The following is a 17,978-nucleotide window of genomic DNA, read 5'->3' as shown; positions in this document are numbered from 1 at the left end:
TACTTCAATAGTAGGGGTTGTTATTGCAAGAAAAATCTTTGTCAAAATTCTGGTTTTTTGTCCATGGTACCATCATATTTTAATACTTACCTTATTCCAAGAGCATTGCATCCAATAACAAATCAACAACAGAAGAAAATAAAGTCACAGTTAAGCTTAACTTGAACATCTAAACCTGGAACATTTTCATTTTGAGTCATTCAAGTTGGAGACAAGCTTCCAAAATTTACCTCACATTAATTAGTGCCTCACACCACAAATAGRATAAATAAGTTCCTCAAGAGGAAAGAAAATTTTTTCTTTTAAATAGCAGTACCAACATCAGTGTGTGCAATCCCAGTTCCACAACAAGGGTAAACTTTTCCCCTGTATCAGTAAGACTTCAACCAACTTGCCTGTTTGAAGACAGCAGCACTGGAACCAGGGTTCATCTGAGTTTGTTCTCACTTCTGACTGAATAGGAATAAATTTTACACATATATTTTTTTTGTGTGTGCATAAATGTATAGAATAGGCACTTGTTTATATTTACCTACACCTGTATACAAATAAATATGCATATATGTAAATATATACATGCAGAGATATGCATAAATATTTTAGTATTTTTATACAAAATACTTTCATTCTTGACTGCAAAAATGCAGTATAAGACAAAACATGCCATAGTAAAACCATGCCAACTGTAGATTCTCTGGTGCCTATCCAGCACAACCTACCAAACACTGACACACCACACAGGCAGGGCCTGAAACAGGACAAGCAATACTGAAATGGATGTTTCTCATAACCAAGTGCTTTTCTAACAAACAAGTTCATAGTGTACTCTAGCTGTATTTTCACTTAAGTGTTTAATATGGAGTCCATTAATCACACAGATATTTCTGATCACTTATAGCAAAAGGAAAGTACAGTAGTTGCCTAAAAACAACTGAACTCAACAGGATTTCATCTGTTGATTTCAGTGGGGTTTACGATGAATTTGTGTGTTTTCACTTAATGATACGTAGATTTTTAGATCTTCTTTTCTCTGAATATTTCGGTGAAAGCTGTTGATTCCTGCAATTCAAATGGTCAGGAAACCATTTTCTACTGTCTTGGTCTTAAGCCTACTGTTTATCCTACCTTTGCTGCAACAGATGAGTTGGGTTTCTCCAGCAAGTCCCAAAGCTTCTTCCTTTTYTCTGGGCAGCAGGTATTATCAAACTCTTCCCCTTCTCTCTCTCGCAATGTCTCTGCCTCTCTCCTCAGTTCCTCGTTCATCTGCTCCTTCTTTTGATGGTATCTTGCCTGGCAGCAAGATTCTAGATATATTTCATCAATCCCCCAGTAATCGAGCTCCTGACCAAAAGAGAGAGCACACATTTCTTCCATCATATGTAGTTTCCCTGTCCTGTAGAAATTCAAAATGGAAGTGAAAGCCCCTGGGTGTCGATCAAAAAAATACTCATTTTCATTTAGATTGTAGTCATCACATACTTCTAGCAGAGATTCATGGGTATTGCAGTCTCTGAGCTTCCCTAATCGTGTCCTTGGAAGTCTGTCCAAAGTCCTCCACAGCACTTCATGGTTGAGTCCACCGACATTTATTTTAACTCTYCGTGAGCAGGCTTTGCTCCTGATGATCTCCACTGGTTCCGGAGGGAGAGAAAGGGTGGACCTTGACGACTTTTTGGTGATCCCTGGTGGAGCCTTCTCAGCCATTCTGCAAAAGATGAAGTTGTAATACCAGAGTCTGTAGGAGAATGAGCTTGGAGACTACAAATGTTTGGGCAGAGTCCTCTTCAGACAGACAGCTCCATTCCTGAAGCTAAAAAAGAAAAAAATTAGAATATTGCCATGTACAATGCATCCCCCAATCTCTCTCTCTCTTTCCATACTTTCAAATGCAGATGAAAATTTAATGATTGCTGTTTGTTTGCTCTCTTTATAGTGATACTCTTTGTGCTAACATACAGAACCTCTGGAACAACCGGAACAGCCAAGAGCACTATGTTTAAGCAAAGGAAAAACTCACTGGAATCTCTGCATTTGCAGCTGTGTTAGCTTAACCTGATTGCTTACCATTTAATGTGTGAGGTGTGCAAATGGAAAGATTGTAGGGATGTCCCTAATTAAAAAGTAAGACAAAGGCTCGTCTCCCTTTTATTGAAAAGTTCAAATTTGGGAGATTCTGAAACTGAGTAAAACAAATGCAGCATATCAAAATCTCCAAACCAAACTGCTTCCCTCCTTCTCCCAACCCAAGTCTTAATTTGCTGTTATTTCATGAGTAAATGCTACTCACCAGACAATTCAACTGCCACCCTGATAAGTCATATTTTTTAGCACCAGACAGCACTTACTTCTTTACAAACAGGTCAAAAGAATCCTAACTCTTGTGGCCAGCTGAGCAGTAATACATGTCATACAGGCAAGGGCTGTGCATATTGTTCTCTGGATCCTCTGAAAGGCTTTTCTCTGCCCCCCTGCTCACCKGTTAAATTGCTGCAGACATGACTGCATGACAGCAATCAGCAACCTCAGCTCCAACAACCCACMAGTGCATCCTCACTCACTGTGCCTAGTGCTTTAGTGAACTCTGAAGTGCCTCTGTTTGTCACCAAATCTGGAATATCGGTATCACTCAGGAAGGAAACCCACCCACCAGCTCTACTGCTGCTGTTGTCAGACACAGTGTTTAAATATTAACCTAGCAATAGCATCATGGCTCACAGGAAGAATACTGAGAATGCTTAGACAAGGCTACTGTTCCAAACTTGGAAAGTCCTCCTTATTTTTTCCCCAGAGCTGAATCTCCTCCTCCTCTTCTCTGCAAATCAACAATTCAACAGTCAATTCAACAGGAGATTTTTTTGTTTGCTTGGTTTGTTTCGCTTGCAGTGAAATAAGTCCAGCATRTACAAGAATTTGATGTGTACAAGAATTTGGTATTCTTTGCAGAGTAAGCATAAAAGTTGTGCTGGGAGGGATTGTTACCTATAAATACATCAGAAGTAAAAACCTGGGAGGGGGTTGAACTATTTGTACTAAAGTACCATGATGGCACAAGAACAAACAGGTACAAACTCACCAAGAAAAAGAACAGAAATTTGAAAGAGAATTAGAAGGTTGCAAAGATCAGATCCTCACCAGAGCAGTGAGGATCTAGAATAATCCTTTACTAGAAATATCAGRAAAAACAAAGAATTATTCCAGTGTKTCATCTGACATGYCCATGACAGTACTGACTATGTTGCTGSTATAAAATCAAAATTGCTAAACTTCATTATATCTGAATTTTAAAAGTTCCTCTGCTAACACATGAAATAAGAGTAAGAATCAGCCAACTACAATTCAGGTATAAGAGACTATCATGTCCAAARACATCAGAAAAGAGGAAAATTACTTATCAGAGTAACATTTGCATCTAAAGGGTTTTTTTTTTTTGGTTTTTTGTTGTTTGTTTGTTTGTTTGGTGCATAAGGTAAATGATGGCAACAGCCCAGAACACCACCATTTTAGTTACCAATTTCACTGTCAAACTGAACCAATTTCAAAACCACAAGGGCCAAAATACTCTCCATCTTCCCATCCTGCCTCCAGCACTTCATGGTGCAGATCCCTCCTCATTTCCCAGTGCAACCCAGAGCACTTCTGTGCCTAATTGCATAAGGTTTTAAGCCTGTAACATTTACCTTCATTCATGAAAAAGATAATCTGATAACTTAACTTGAAAAGATAAATGTCCAGTCAAAATTAAAGCCATGGCATCAGTAAACTTACATAATATATGTCACTTTCTTTTGTGTTTGTTTCATGTTTTGCTTCCCTTGTGTTTGTTTCGTGGGTTTTTTCCTCTTGACCTTAGGCTGATTTTTTTTCCCTCTGGTTTTACYCTCCTCCTCATTGCCTTACATGCAAGAGGATGATGGTGAAACTTCAGAGAAGTGGGGGACTCAAAACTTTGCAAGATCTCACTTAAGCGTCTCCTAGTGATCCGTGAAGCATTTTTCACTCTGACATACAGGCAACCACAAAAAGAGTAACCAGTTATGAGAGGATATTTCTCTACAGAGGAAATATTTGCTAACTTTTTTTAAAAGAAATGCTTTTGGACTTTTATGCKCAATGATGTTTCTCCTTTAAAGGTTGTCTTACATAAGAAAACACAAGAATTTAAGAAATTCATAAAGAGGTTATGTCATCCTTCATGAAATCAGTCAAGTCTTCAGGCAWTTTCTAGAGAGGTTTACTAGTTTATTCACTACTGTATCTCATGGATTTGTTTTCTATTTTAAAAATGAAAATGTGTAGCCTAATATTAGCAATATTGAGTAAAACACAGTAGAAATCAAGAATCTCACCTGATTCATCTTTAATTGACCATATCCTTATTTATTTTTCTGACTGCATAAACTAAAGATATGCAAGACTAYACATTGTTTTTGCTCTTCCACAGTGTAGTTACCTCACATATTTRTTAAATAATGCAGAAATTTGACTGTCATCACAACTGGGGTAGAGATGATAAAATATTTTCTGATTGGTCAGTAWAATTATTGGTTGCATCTTCCTACTTGAGGAAATATGGCTTTTTTAAAAAGCGTAAAAAAATCCTGGTGGAAACACTCAGGTCAGAAGTGAAACACTAATAAGTTTAGTGTTGAGAAGGTGCTCTGTATGCATGGATGTACCAATGGATGAACTACCACTCACAACATGCAGCACTCTGAAAAGATCARATAAAAAGCATTTTCCCAAATGAAGAATCTTGAACCATGAAGGTGATTTTTGCCTTTTTTTTTACAGAGCTCTTGTCATTGAAATACACACAAAAAGGAGAATGTATAACTTAAAAATAAATAAATTAATTCTTCTAGTTTGCTTCCTAAATGCTTTTCTTCCCACCTTCTTTTGCTCTTCATACCTTCTTTTGTTCTCTGACAATAAATTAAAAAAAAAAAAAATATTCCTCTGCAGCTTTTCCCCAAGCCTGGGCTAAAAAGCCTGGTTTTAACTCTGCCTTTAACAGAAACGTAATCAAGAGCCTCTACTTCCAGAATCACAGAGTCCCTTCACCATCTTCACAGTCGTGCCTAGGGCACTCTCCCATAGTTTTATATGATTATATTGTGGTGGCCAAAACTGTCCCCAGCACTCGAGGTGAGGCTGCCCCAGGTCAGAGCAGAGCAGGACAATCCCTCCCTTGCCCGGCTGTGATGCTGTGCCTGATGCACCCCAAGACACCCTTGTCCCTCCTGGCTGCCAGGGCACTGCTGGCTCATGTTCAGTTTGCCATCAAGCAGSACTCTCAGCTCCCTTTCCCTGGCGTTCTTACAGGCTCTCATTCCCCAGTCTGCCTGTACACGCAGGGTTGTCCCATCCCCGTGGAGAATCTGGGCGCTGGTCCTTGTCACGCTTTGCAGCGTTGGGGATAGCTCACCTCTCCAATTTGTCGCGGTCTCTCTGCAGGGCCTCCCTGCCTTCAAGGAGTCAGCAGCTCCTCCCAGTTTCATATCATCATTGCTCAGTATCCTTCCAGTCCTGCATCCATGTMATTTCTGAAGATGGTGAAGAGCACAGGGCSGAGGATGGAGCCCTGCAGAACCCCACCAGTGACAGSCCACCAGTCTGCTGTCACCCCACTCACAGTAACTCTTTGTGCCTGACCCTCGAGACAGYTGCTCACCCATCCCATGATGTGTTTATCCAGCTGTGGGGCTTTTTGCCCGTGTGAGACAGTATTAAAAGCCTTACTGAAATCCAAAGAGACCACTGGCTACCCCTCATCAACTTGTGGGTTACCTTGTCCCAAAAGGGAATCATCTTTATGTTACTGTATTATATTTCTTACTTGAAAATCCACATTATYGATACAAAATCACCAGACCTTTCAYTATAACAAWATTATTCAAAGTCAGGTTACCTTTACAATTCATTACATTACCTTTCTGGATTTTAGTTACTGCAACTAACTCAGATTTTCTTTTCCTGAGAAGGCTTAAAATACTTGTCAGCTTGGCTTATTGCCTTAACCTTTAGGCTGTATTCAACTCCACCACACACCTTGTCCACCATGGGCTGGTGGACACATTAATGGGAAATGTAACTACCCCTTGGGAGGCAGGCAAAGCCAGCTTAATGCTCAGCACCACTCCTAGCAATTGGTAGAAAAAAACAAAAAATCCTTTAACCCCATATATAAGACTAAATCTAGATAAACCCTATATTMTTCCTGCACAATACTAAAATTATTTTGTAGCAAAATACCTGTAATATTGCATAAAACTCTTCAAATCAAAGCCAATTCTTTGTATTAAATAAAAGTGAAAACTTCAAAGAGCTCAAAAAAAACCTCAAAAGGCTAGGGAAAGCCAGAAGGAAGGTWAAGTGCCCTCCCCCGCACCACAGGCATGCAGCTTTTAATGGGTGTGACTCCCCCATCAATCCCTTCTGCTTTACATGAGCAGGTAATTATTTACCATTTCTTTTCATCTTTCTCACTCGGTATTTGGCCTCTGATGTTATTCAGCATTTCCTGCTGCAAGGCCTACATTACAYGCAAAGTGCTGAATTTCCCTCAGGGAGCTCTCCCTCTCCTACCCAAGCGCTTCCAGGGTATCCCAGTCTCCAATTCAGCAGGAAGCCATTATTACCATTGCTTTATAATGGAGAAATGAAGGTCACAGATGCCTGAGGTACCCAACAATTTTGGCTGCCCAGATTGAGACAGCCTCTTTTGACAGAGTCCTCAGCATTTCAGCACTTTTGATGGGATGCCTGCGTGAGCAGATTAAACCCTCAGGCTGTGGAGCACAGTTGTCTGCGCTGTCACGTTGCCGGAGCATCGCCTGCCACGGCACAGTTAGGACTCTCCCAAGCCATTTCCAAGGATGGCTGGAGAGCCCACATGCTTCAAGGTCTGCTCCTARTAAGTGGTTTGTTCACTTTTCTGTGAGTTTGGGACTCCAGGTGAGTGTAGCTGCACACAGGGAGGTCACTGTGCCAGCTGCCCAGAGCAGCGTCAGCCCCCTCCATGCACAAAACCTCCCTTCCTAAAGGATTCATATCCAAGCCACCCTTGTGTCCCTTGCCATAAACATCTCTCCCAATCTTTGCCATACGAATTTCGCCACAGAATATGGAGAAATTACAGTATATAAACACACTTCACTGTTGGGAGCATGTCCTGTGTTTAAAGCAGAGAGAAAAAAAATATGTGGTACCTACCTAAGAAGACACCCAGGAAAAAGCAACAATTTTGCTTCCTTCTGACTTTTAAGAGACAAACTTCAACCATTTTTTTTCAGAAGATGTATTTTTGTCAAAACTTGTCAAGTTGTTTTCAAGGAAAGATTTTATTAATATCCTTGCTTTGAAAACAAATGGAAGAGTTTTTCACAATCTGCTGGAAGTGTCTTCAACATTTTAAAACAGAGTGATCCTAAATGTACCGATTTTTAATCACTTTTTTAAAAGGTTAAGAAAGCTCTGGATTACAAAAGGAGAGATTGTGAAATGATTAAACAAATTATTAAATGGGTGATCCCATTCAATGTAATTTTTTTTTCAAGTCTGGAGAATTTAAGATCAGTGTGCTGGTTTTCTTCACATGCAAAAATGCTGACTGAAATAAAGAAAAATCTGGGAAGATAATTGTTGCATTTACTAGTTTGGCTGTTAAAACTGACCACAACTTCAGACTGTATATAATGCAGATAGGTAACACTTGAAAAAACACTAGAAACACTAAGAAAAGTTAGCTAGAAAAAACACTAGAAAAGTTAGCTTTAGGTTTTTTTAGTGCAATGTCAGGAGAAATTCAGGGTGGACATAAGGAAAAGATTCTTCACGCAAAAGATTGTTGGGCACTGGAACAGAATCTCCAGGAAAGTGGTCATGACATTAAGTCTTTTAGTCCAAGGAGTATCTGGTCAATGTTTTTAGTTATATGGTTTTGGTTTTAGTTTTACATAATCCTGTGAGGAGCAGGGAGCTGAAATAAAAGACCTTTATGGTCTCGTCTAGTTGGAGAACTGGAGATACTTTGTGATTTTAAAAAGTCCTAGAAAGCCTGTGCCCAGCTCAGCATCTGAGKCCTAGAGCCTACAGCCTGGGATCCAGCAAGTTAGCCAAGAAAAGATGAAGCAAGTTAGTTGTGACAAACCAATACATTTTTATGGGCAAACACATTTTTGCTGGTTTATTTGATTGCATGATTCTTCTTTTCTTTCAATGTCTGCTTTKCTGTAATCTCTCCACTGCCGCATTTTAGCTCTCAAATGTCTGCTCTGTTTCAAAATATGATAACCTGCAGTTTCTTAATGGTGTGCTGTGAGATCTTTTAGTAGAATTTTCCCTTAATTTCAGTTTTTAAAAAGATGGCTGAGGTGATAGCTAAAACTCATGCATAAAAGCATTCCGCTCAAATGAGTTGTTCTTTATTTCCATTTCCCACCTTTAGGGAAGTCACATCTCATATAGTTAAGGATTGGCAAGCTGAAGGCAGGAAGTGTCAGGAAACATGTCAAAGWATTCCTGAGCATCCTTKGTRTSTCTCAGATTCCTCTCTAAATGCAGRAAMAMACACATGCACRYRCAGGAGAGAAGTCACTGAGCTTTGATTGTCCACATTACTGGTGGGCAGCTCTTGGGCTCAAGTCCTGAGAGATTTCAGTGGATCAAATCACTKGAAGCAGTGAGTCTGAGGGGCAAAGCTGGAGCCTTAGCCTGTCTCCCCTGTGACACAGCTTCTCTGTGAGCAATGCCTGGTTCTTGCCAGATTACAGCTGTGGTCACRGCCATTACTGGAGAGCTGCATCTTCCCAGGAATGAAGACCAAATCCCACCTGTGGCCKAGAGAGCTCTGCTTACAGCTATGGATGGGTTGGTCTATGAAGAGTAAAATGTTGCTTTGAGAGAAGATCCTGCAAAACCAGCTCTTGGGGCTATGGCTMATTAGTCTGTAATGATGATTATTTCTACTTCTTAACAGACCTCACAAATTATTTATTTCTGGTATGTGAAAATTTAAACTTTGGCTGCACAAAGTCTTGGAGATCTGCAGGAAACACTCAGAAAAGATGAGGCCTTTTATAGACGAACTTTTTAGATTGACTAAATCAGTCTGTCTGCTAACTCGCTGTTCTCACCATCTTGAGCACAGAAGTGTCTTTTAGATGGATGAGCTGAACTTCACCAAGGAGCAGCAGACTCTGAGACTCTATATATTCCCTAAGAGCCTTGGATAAGAAAATCCAGACAGAAATAGGTAAGGTGACAGAAGACAGAAAAAGAGGGAAAGTATAACTGATAAAATGTTTCYAAAGTCTTGCAGTCACATAAGCTTGGCAATTTCGGATTATCGAGTTTACTAACTACCCYGATAGCACTTGTAATCACTTACTGAAGCTCCTACACAAGGTAAAGCCGTGTGGGCGGGCTCTAGACACAGTGCAGGTGATGCAGACTGCTTTACAAAAAGCTGAACGTCCTTGGGAGCATTCAGAGTAACGTTACTCAAGACTCGTGAAATTTAAGACTCAAGTGGTCTTTTTCAKCAGTACCTCTTCACAAGCCTGCAGCTGAGCACTGGGTTTGTACCATACCCCCAGGCTGCACGGAGGTCTCAAGAAAGCACTGAAAATGACTTTATAGCCCAGCCAGCCTTGAACCAAGATCCCCACCAACCTTTATTCCAGATCAACTCTGGTTCTCTTTTTCCTTACTATCAGCTCTGCTGTCAGTGCTTGTGACAAGTACAGCCACACGATCCTTACAAACAATCCTGATGCATTCCTGCTCAGTTTACAAAAACTGAGTTTCCATTTCCATTACAGGTTGAAACATCTCTTGTTTAGGATGGAGTTGTTGGTCGTGTCTGCACTTTACTATTCATGTTTACAATTGGTTGCTAAGGGCTGTTATTGCTTTTGCCAAAGATAATGTCTTTCACTGCTTATTTAACCTTCCCTGGAAACTTCTGAGGAGATGAGCTGTCACAGAGAAGTACAAGGCCGAATGGCAGATCGTTTTCTTTAATGCCAAACAACGAGATATTGCAGAAATGTGATGGTGTAAGGTCCTCATGTCAKGTCAAAGTCAGACTACATGTTTACAGCCCAGCTAGTTCTCTGGATCCACAGGTTTGATTGGTGCTTCCTTGAAATTCTTTGAGGYCTACAGATGTTACATATACAGGATATACTAATAATAGTAAATACATTAATATTAATAAATTAGAGCTTTGAATTGCAATTTATTTGACCACTACTTGATTTTCTCTTCTAATCGCATTGCAGTGCATTAATATGACAGAAGATAKTGTCAAAACATCATTTTTTCATTGMGGAGGCACTGWTGTMACCARTTGTCCTGAAGCAATTAGTTTTAGGGCTATTCTAAACATCTTAGCTTCTCCAACCCTTCAATCTCCCATTGCTCCCTACAAGAACAGTGCTGCCAAGTAGCTGAAAGCAGGGAAGAACTTCCCAGATGTCCTTTTGTTCTCCTGAAGAAAAGCTTGCACAATGTAGTACTGAATGATGGATCTAGGTTTCTGGGCAAAGAAATATTATACAACATATAATATTATCCTATATAAATAAAGAATGATGTCTGAAATAATGAGGCACATCTTACAAAAGAGTCAGATTTTATCCCTCTTAGAAAGAAACTGCTTTCGTAATTGTGGATGCTGTATTTGGCCAGAATCCTGGTATAAAGTTGAGTTTTCTAATAAAGCAAAAACATGCAATGCCACCATCCTAAATCTACAATTAAGGAAAGCACACTTGTACTCACTCTTAAGTGACTTCTTTGGAAATGAAAACATTTATGTTCAATTGCTGCTTCTGTCAAAAATTCCATTTTCAGCCATTTCTAGCGGGACTGTGCCCTGATTCAACCAAGGTAAATGGAAGGCCTGAACCTGCCTAGACAACAGATAGGARGAGATGTAGCCAAAGAATACAGTTTGAAAGGGGCAGATTTACTCAAGAGGTTTGTCTCAATCCATCAGCAGCCTAGCTCACATTCTTGTGCTGGCGCTTTACAGAAGCCCCAAAGGTGGAACAGAGGAATGAATTGTTTTTTGGGTGACTCAGTTTTTGACAAGTGCCYTTGTACACAGCCAGAAATGTCCCTGAGGTCACAGCATCAGCAAGTCTTCCCAAAAAGCTTTTATCATTAAAAATTAAGACAAATTTCAGTTTAATCTTGATTCTGAAGAATCCAACCCTTCAATATTTTGATGCCTTCAACTATAGAATGCCTTGGAAAAAAAACCAACCCAAACTAATACTACAAACTGCTGTGTAAGGCCTAGGAAAACCCAATGTCTTATTTTGCCTATCTGAGAAAAGTRGTCACCCAGAAAACAGAAAACTTTGCTTCATGACCTTATGAAAGACCTTATCTGCTTTGATTCCACATGCTGCACAAAGATACAGTTGGTCTGGGGGTCRGCAAGGGAAAGCTGTCCTTAGGAACTCCAGTCTAGCACTGTAGAGGARAAGCTACACTGACTTTCAGTCCTACCTGATACCAGGAGTATTGATATTTTTTGACCCTCAAATTGACCTGAGAATACAAAAAAGTGAGGACTCACTTTCATGCACAACCCTATGCTACTGTTGCTATAATTCTGAAATAAAGACAGGCTAAAAGGAATACTTTTACAAAAAATGCCACTATAAATTAATTTATTTTCCTTTATCAAGCCAAAATGTATTTTTAAAAGCCACAGCATCCTCTTAAAAAATGTGCTTCATCAGAGCCATTAGTTCAGGGTTTCTAATATTAAACATACAAGTCCCAAGTTCAAAGAAGGGTGTAGGAACTTCTAAGGCAGGATCAACACAATATTTGTCAGTCAGGAAGAAGAAGCTCTTAACTCCCATCCAGGCCCAATGCGTAAGCAGGATCAAAAACCCACCCACATAGCATTCTAAGCCTGGAAACCTCCCCTTACAAGAGACATGTAAAATAGTCCTTCAATAGAACCAAAAATACACCTTGAGGTGGTGGCCTTGGCTCCACTCTGATGTAACTGCTCCATCATTAAACATTCACGGAGGGACCACGTTCATCCCTGGTGATTCAAACCTGTGGTTCATTTGTTCCAGGCTCCTGCTGCTATCAGTAATCCCCAGGATTGCTGCAGTGACAGAGACCATCCCCTTCCTACTGAGCAGGAATGAGGCAGCCTGTGTTTAAAAGACAACAGACATGAATGACTCTGTAACTGAGGGGGTGACCAGTCCTTTGGCAGGTGCTAATCTTGGATTACAAGAAGTRAAATATTTATTTGCGTCATGTTAATCTACGAAAGGCCTAAAAGTTCASTTTTTCTCTGTGAGTACCCTAACCACAAGGTTACTGAGCAAAAGTGAGATATTTTTGCTTCTGCCTAGGTTATCTATAAACATGTTTGAGCAGTCAAACATTCTCATCCCTTCTTTAGTTCAAAAGCAGCAGAAGATACACAGCACTGCTAATGCTACTTTAGTGACATGCCTAAGTAGGGGCTAAAGTGACTATAGGCAGCTGGGCTCGTCCTGAGAATAAATGCAAGTACAAAGCYTACCCAGTTGAGAGGTTTGCTCGATGTCAGCAATTACAGGAATGAAGAAAGCATGAGATGGAAATATTCCAGAAGGCAAGACCTTCTAGATGGCACTGCTGTCAAKGTATGCAACTCCGTGTGCTATTAATCTCACTGACCACTGGACGAGCACATACAATACTGTCACTCACAGTTGTGTGATTTCAAGGCTAATTAAGCCTATTCACTGTTTTGAGTCTGCTTAAATACATTAGTGGGATTCTTCCAGCTTCTGCGGCTTGCCAGCACTTTCTGCTCAAACTGTCTCAGAATGTCTCTGGTAAATGCAAATTTACACTAAAYGTATGGCTACAAATTATAGCAGGATTATTCCGTCATCTGAGAATACATCTGAGATGAGGTCAACAGCCTTGCAGGTAAACCAAACCCTTACACCTTAAGAGGGCAAATAATACAACTGAAAACTCTGTAAAAAAGCATTATGGCTTCATTTTGAGTTCTTGCATTTCATTGTAATTTTTATCTCTACATATTGAAAATACAGCTGATTTTCKAAAAGTTAACTATTGATGAGGTACTGTGAAATACTATTTTATGAACCACCTTATTGATGCTCTGAGGCAAATTTATTCTGTATTWGGACTGTACTGCCATAACTGATTTCTATTTCTTAGCTTGTTAGGCAATCAGGGAGAAAAGCTCATCTCCAGTGTCATCAAAGAAGATTAGGTTTGAGAGCTTTGTTCAGTTAATTATCAGCACAGCTTTGCATTCATTTCCTCGTAACGTGGTTTCACCTAAAGGGCTGATGTTTATTTCCTAACAAGCTAGTACCTGAAGATGATGCCAGCATGAAGAACACCGTGCAATAGCAAGTCTGAATTCTTAGGGAGAAGCACTGACAAACCCAGGGGTTTCTGCATCACTTGCCCGTTCTGTAGCAAGAGAACTGTTCAGCCCCTCTGCCTTGGCTCAGGCTGTAAATGCCCTCACACAATTTTGCAGKGTGCTGTGCTCCCTGTCATGGATCTATGAGAGGGAAATTGGTCAATTGTCATTGTTCCTTGTGCAGAGTTCAAYTGCTGCTTATGGCAGCCTACTCCTAAATGCTCAGAGCTGCATTATGCCAGCATTGCATRTATTATTTATTGGCTAATAGATTGTTGTTCTGACTCTCTTGCCGGTGCCAGCAGTGATGCTACTGACTGATCTTTACAGTTATCCAGAGGAGGAATAGGGATGTATGGAAGCCAGACACCTAAGTCACAGCTGATCTATCATTATGGCTAAATATAGATTTCCTGCAATAGAAACAAACAAGTTAAAACCCCCACTGATTTTAGCGGCCTGAGGCTTTTATTGCTTCCCTGTTGTTCATATAGTCACCATAATCCATGAAGAGGTGCATTCAAAATAATATTCTTTGTTTTCTGATTATGTAGTTAACATCATCATACTCTCATASTCGTGAACAAAAGTAATTTAAGAAACTCATCTTCAGTTTAGTCCAGCCCTCCAGACTTGGAAGATGYAATGTATTGCACAGCAAACAAGTGAAAACTCAGGAAGATGTCAAGTGCTGAAATTTCGGTATGTGCTGTARCAAGTGCTGGGTCAGGCAAAAAGCRAAATAGCCTYTGCTCTCCTTCCACATTTTATGAAGAAGACAGGCAGGTTTAAGCTTAATAAATTTTAAGTATCTTGACTGATGTATACTCTGTCTAAGTCTTCTATGGTATTTAGTGGTCTGGAAAGCTATACTGGGACGGACTTCATATGGTAACCAAGATAAGAAACTCCAAGTTCTGTTCAAGAAATACTTGAGTAGTTAAGCTTCTCTGTTTATTTTTCTGATTTAATCATATATTTGCATTTTACTTAGATTTAATTTGAGCATGACTGAGCAATGTATCTGTTAYAGCATACAATATGATACCTCTAATTGCATAATAATGAAGAAAAAATTCAAAATARTGGAATTCTTTTCATATCCTTTCCATATGGCCAGAGAATTATAGATTAAAAAMCATAGGAAGCTATGGGATTGCACGAAAATCTACATTTACAACATGATTAAACTACTCTATAATATCCCAAGCAATTTATTTTCACTTATCTCGTAGAACACTGTCACACATTTTTAAAAATCTTCGCAATTTAATATTGTAAAGTTTATTTTGGTTTGAAGTTAATATTCTTTTTACAAAGTAAGCAGCCATTTCTACGCACTAAAATGTGAGTCAAAACAACATGTTCCAAAGTTTTATTATAACATCCAAGAAATCAAATATCCAGTGCCATTACCCCAGCAATAACCACAAGAAAAAGATGCCCACTGCAGATGGGAAATAAAAAATATTTTCTCTTACGGTGCTCATATCCTGATAAGACTAGAAACAGCAAAATACAACTAAGTAAACAATAGCCTGCTTTTTATTATGCATCCACATTTATAATATTCAGACACTTATCAGGTAAAAAAAACCCTTATTCCTAAAAGTGATAAAACTTACTATAGCAATACTAGACAAACGTGGAATCTTTTCAGAGGCAATCATTGCTTAATTCCAAGAGCTGTGAGCATTGCCGGGTCAGAAGAAATTATGTAATAACACGATAAATTAATAGAAGTGACCCCTGAAAACATCCAAAAAATCATTTTTTGAATGCATATATATCTACTCTGAGAAGCTGAAGTGCCTTGCAACTTTAAGTGCTTCCCTTTCTGGCTCCCAGCTCTGCCAGTCAGGAGCAGCAGGTCTGTAACGCTGGTAGAGCAGACACTTTCAGAGGGGTCTGCAGTGGAATCCCACTGCACTGACATACTTCCAGTCACTGYCTAATTCACCACATATCTCAGCTTGAATTCATCCTCTGAGTTGAGACCCTCCCCAACGTGCTGTTTATATAAGAACAACAGACGGAGTAAAACACTGACTGAAATATCCTTCAGCAGGTGGCTTTAAATACAGTAGCCTCATGGAATATATTTTACCTGCGTGTAGTTACATGAAGCTCAAGGAAGTCACATAACATCAAGACTTTTTTCTAAAAGTGACAGTAACAAACTGTTTGGCAGCATCCCAAATGCTGGCAAGAAAGCTATTGCAAATCTTGACCTCTCGCCTTGCTTTGAATGGCAAGCCAGAATTTTGCAATTAACTTTCACTTAGRAAAAAAAAAAAGAGGYTGAGTACAAATAAATATATGTGATATGGCACTGTTATCCCATGGCAATGGGATATTTCAAAATGTTCAAGCGAATTACACTGTTCAGGCTGAACTGCTCCAAACAGCACCTCTCCCTCATCTCAAGCTGAAGAYGTTTTACTGTCTGTGTATGTCTGAATGAGAGCAACCTGCTGAGCTCCAGTGACAGCACCCAGCTGAGAAAGGAGGCAAAAGCAATTCGAATGCTGTGGTGAGAGCTGCCTGCAAAAGCATTCTTTGGGAAAAAAAAAATAAAAAAATTATAACGAGTCAGCTGCAAGCTCCACTAAGGCTGAACGAAGAGACAGTTTATCAGATCTATCAGTTGTTTGAACGGAACAGACAGAGGTGTTAAGAATGAGAAACAAACTATTTTTTTCTGTGCTGCACCTCATCTCTCTGGGAAAGACTTCCAGAGTTTTGCTAGCACATCTCAGTGATAGGAGAACAAACAATTCTCACAAGTGGTACTCGCTGACGCTGCTCCTCCGAAAGTTTCTACTAAAACTCTCTGGAGAATCACATCCYAGGCTTGGTAGGATGTCCAGTTTCGCAGACTTTGCCCAGCCTCTAAGGCTCGGTGCTGGCTCTGCACTAACTTGGACAGACTCAGCAGCTGAGCAAACTTGAACTTTGGGTGTCTTTAATGCAAAAYATCACCAGGCAGGATTTTCCCCCTCCCAAGCTTGCCCAGTCTCGCTGCTGTTCTTCCTCTTCTAAACCAATCCTGGCAGCTCCTCAGAGCTACAGGATGGGGTCACTGAAATCCTTCGCTTAGGTGTCCTTTTAATAGCAAGGTCTCRATGAGTATGTATTTGCTCAGGAACCTTGTCTCCACCTGATGCTATGGACACTTCCTCTGTTACAAACATTGAAAAAGTGACAATTTTAGCAGTGTTGCTGGAGTCAGTCTTATCTGCAATGAATTAAAATGTCCACAAAACGACACATATACTGCCTATTTGTATCTTAATCATTATGTAATTTGAATTGAATGTAGTCCAAACCCTACTATACATATGGACAGTACATACATAGGGTATAGTCCAAGGTCTACCTTCACCCGGGCAGTGAAATTCTGAGAGAAGAAACACACKGAATGGTTTGTAGAAACCATGCAGACCAATGAACATACCTATTCATAAAGATATTTAAGGTTTTGAATCCAGGGACCAGCATGCTACCTACACACCGAAAGCATATATGACAGCATATTTTAGACTAGCACAATGCTACGTGTATTTTCTTTTATAGAAATTAGGATTTTTCAGTCCCCTGGTAGATGGGGTAATTCCAACGACAGCTACCGAGAACGCTGAGGTTTTCTATCATCAGGTTTCCACAAGCGCTATTAGAGCATCGGAAACAAATGACGAGCCTTTATCGGTAGAGCTCACCCACGGCAGGAGGYAGAATACTACGAAATGTCATTCCCTCCCTCCCTTTAGCAGCTCTGAAGGAACAAAAACACAAGCCACGGTTCCAAAGCGCTCCAGGGTGAGATTGTGTTATCCTCTCTCGGAGCGGTCCAGGCAGCCGGGGAAGGAAGACACCCGGTGTCCGTCCCGCCCCGCCGATCGTGCCCCCTCCCCAGGGGCGCTCCCCGCGCAGCGCCCGGGGCACCCCGGGGTTCCCCGCGCTCCCGGCCGGCCAGCGGGCAGCTCTCGCCTCCCGTGATAGTCCCATCAGGGCGGCAGCTGGGGATGACTCGGGCTCTCGAATAAACACAAATAAAAGCGAAAGGCAGTCCTCGGCGGAAGAGGGATGCCCTCCCGCTTACCTTGCTCCTCGGGCGCCCGGGGCGCCGCCGGGGGCTGCAGGAGGGATTCCCCGGCGCTGGCAGGGGCTGCTCGGGCTTCCCCGGGCACTGCGCGGCCGCCAAAGCCACGGCGAGAGATTTGTTTTGGTCGCTCCTTCCCGGGGAGGGTTTTCCTCTACATTCCCGGCTCCACATCACCGCCCCCCCCGGCACGGAGAGGGCTGGGGGTGGAAAAACCACGGCAAAGGCATCTCCCTCCTACCCCCGGAGATGAAAAGCCGCCGGAGCAGCCGCGCGGCGAGCGGCTGGGGCGTCGGGCGGAGGGGGGGGACCGAGGGGGGGATAAGAGTCGAGCCCTCGCTGCCCTCGCCCCGCCGTAATCCCCGGCTGCATGCGAGCCGCCGGCTGCCGGCGCGGCCGCCCGTGTCTGCGGCTGTGCGCGGCGGCGGCGGCGGCGGGGCG

General features: G+C 41.3%; 1 protein-coding gene across 1 annotated transcript in view; it reads right to left on the bottom strand.

The window, feature by feature from the left end:
- Nucleotides 1-17,886, bottom strand: part of KCNB2 (potassium voltage-gated channel subfamily B member 2) — a 185,035-nt gene extending 167,149 nt beyond the window's left edge. The window contains exons 1-2 of the mRNA XM_057363931.1: nucleotides 17,538-17,886; nucleotides 1,126-1,810 (exon numbers count right to left, since the gene is read on the bottom strand). Coding sequence (XP_057219914.1) covers nucleotides 1,126-1,704 — 579 coding nt within the window. The 5' untranslated portion in view covers nucleotides 1,705-1,810; nucleotides 17,538-17,886. The remainder of the gene's footprint in view (nucleotides 1-1,125; nucleotides 1,811-17,537) is intronic.
- Nucleotides 17,887-17,978: the final 92 nt, after the last annotated feature.

This window comes from Malurus melanocephalus, unplaced genomic scaffold (genome assembly GCF_030028575.1).
Source record: "Malurus melanocephalus ecotype Western Australia unplaced genomic scaffold, MMel_1.1 scaffold_32, whole genome shotgun sequence".
NCBI classification, from domain to species: domain Eukaryota; kingdom Metazoa; phylum Chordata; class Aves; order Passeriformes; family Maluridae; genus Malurus; species Malurus melanocephalus.
Note: the sequence above shows the minus strand (reverse complement) of the source record. Positions and strands in the feature narration are given on the sequence as shown.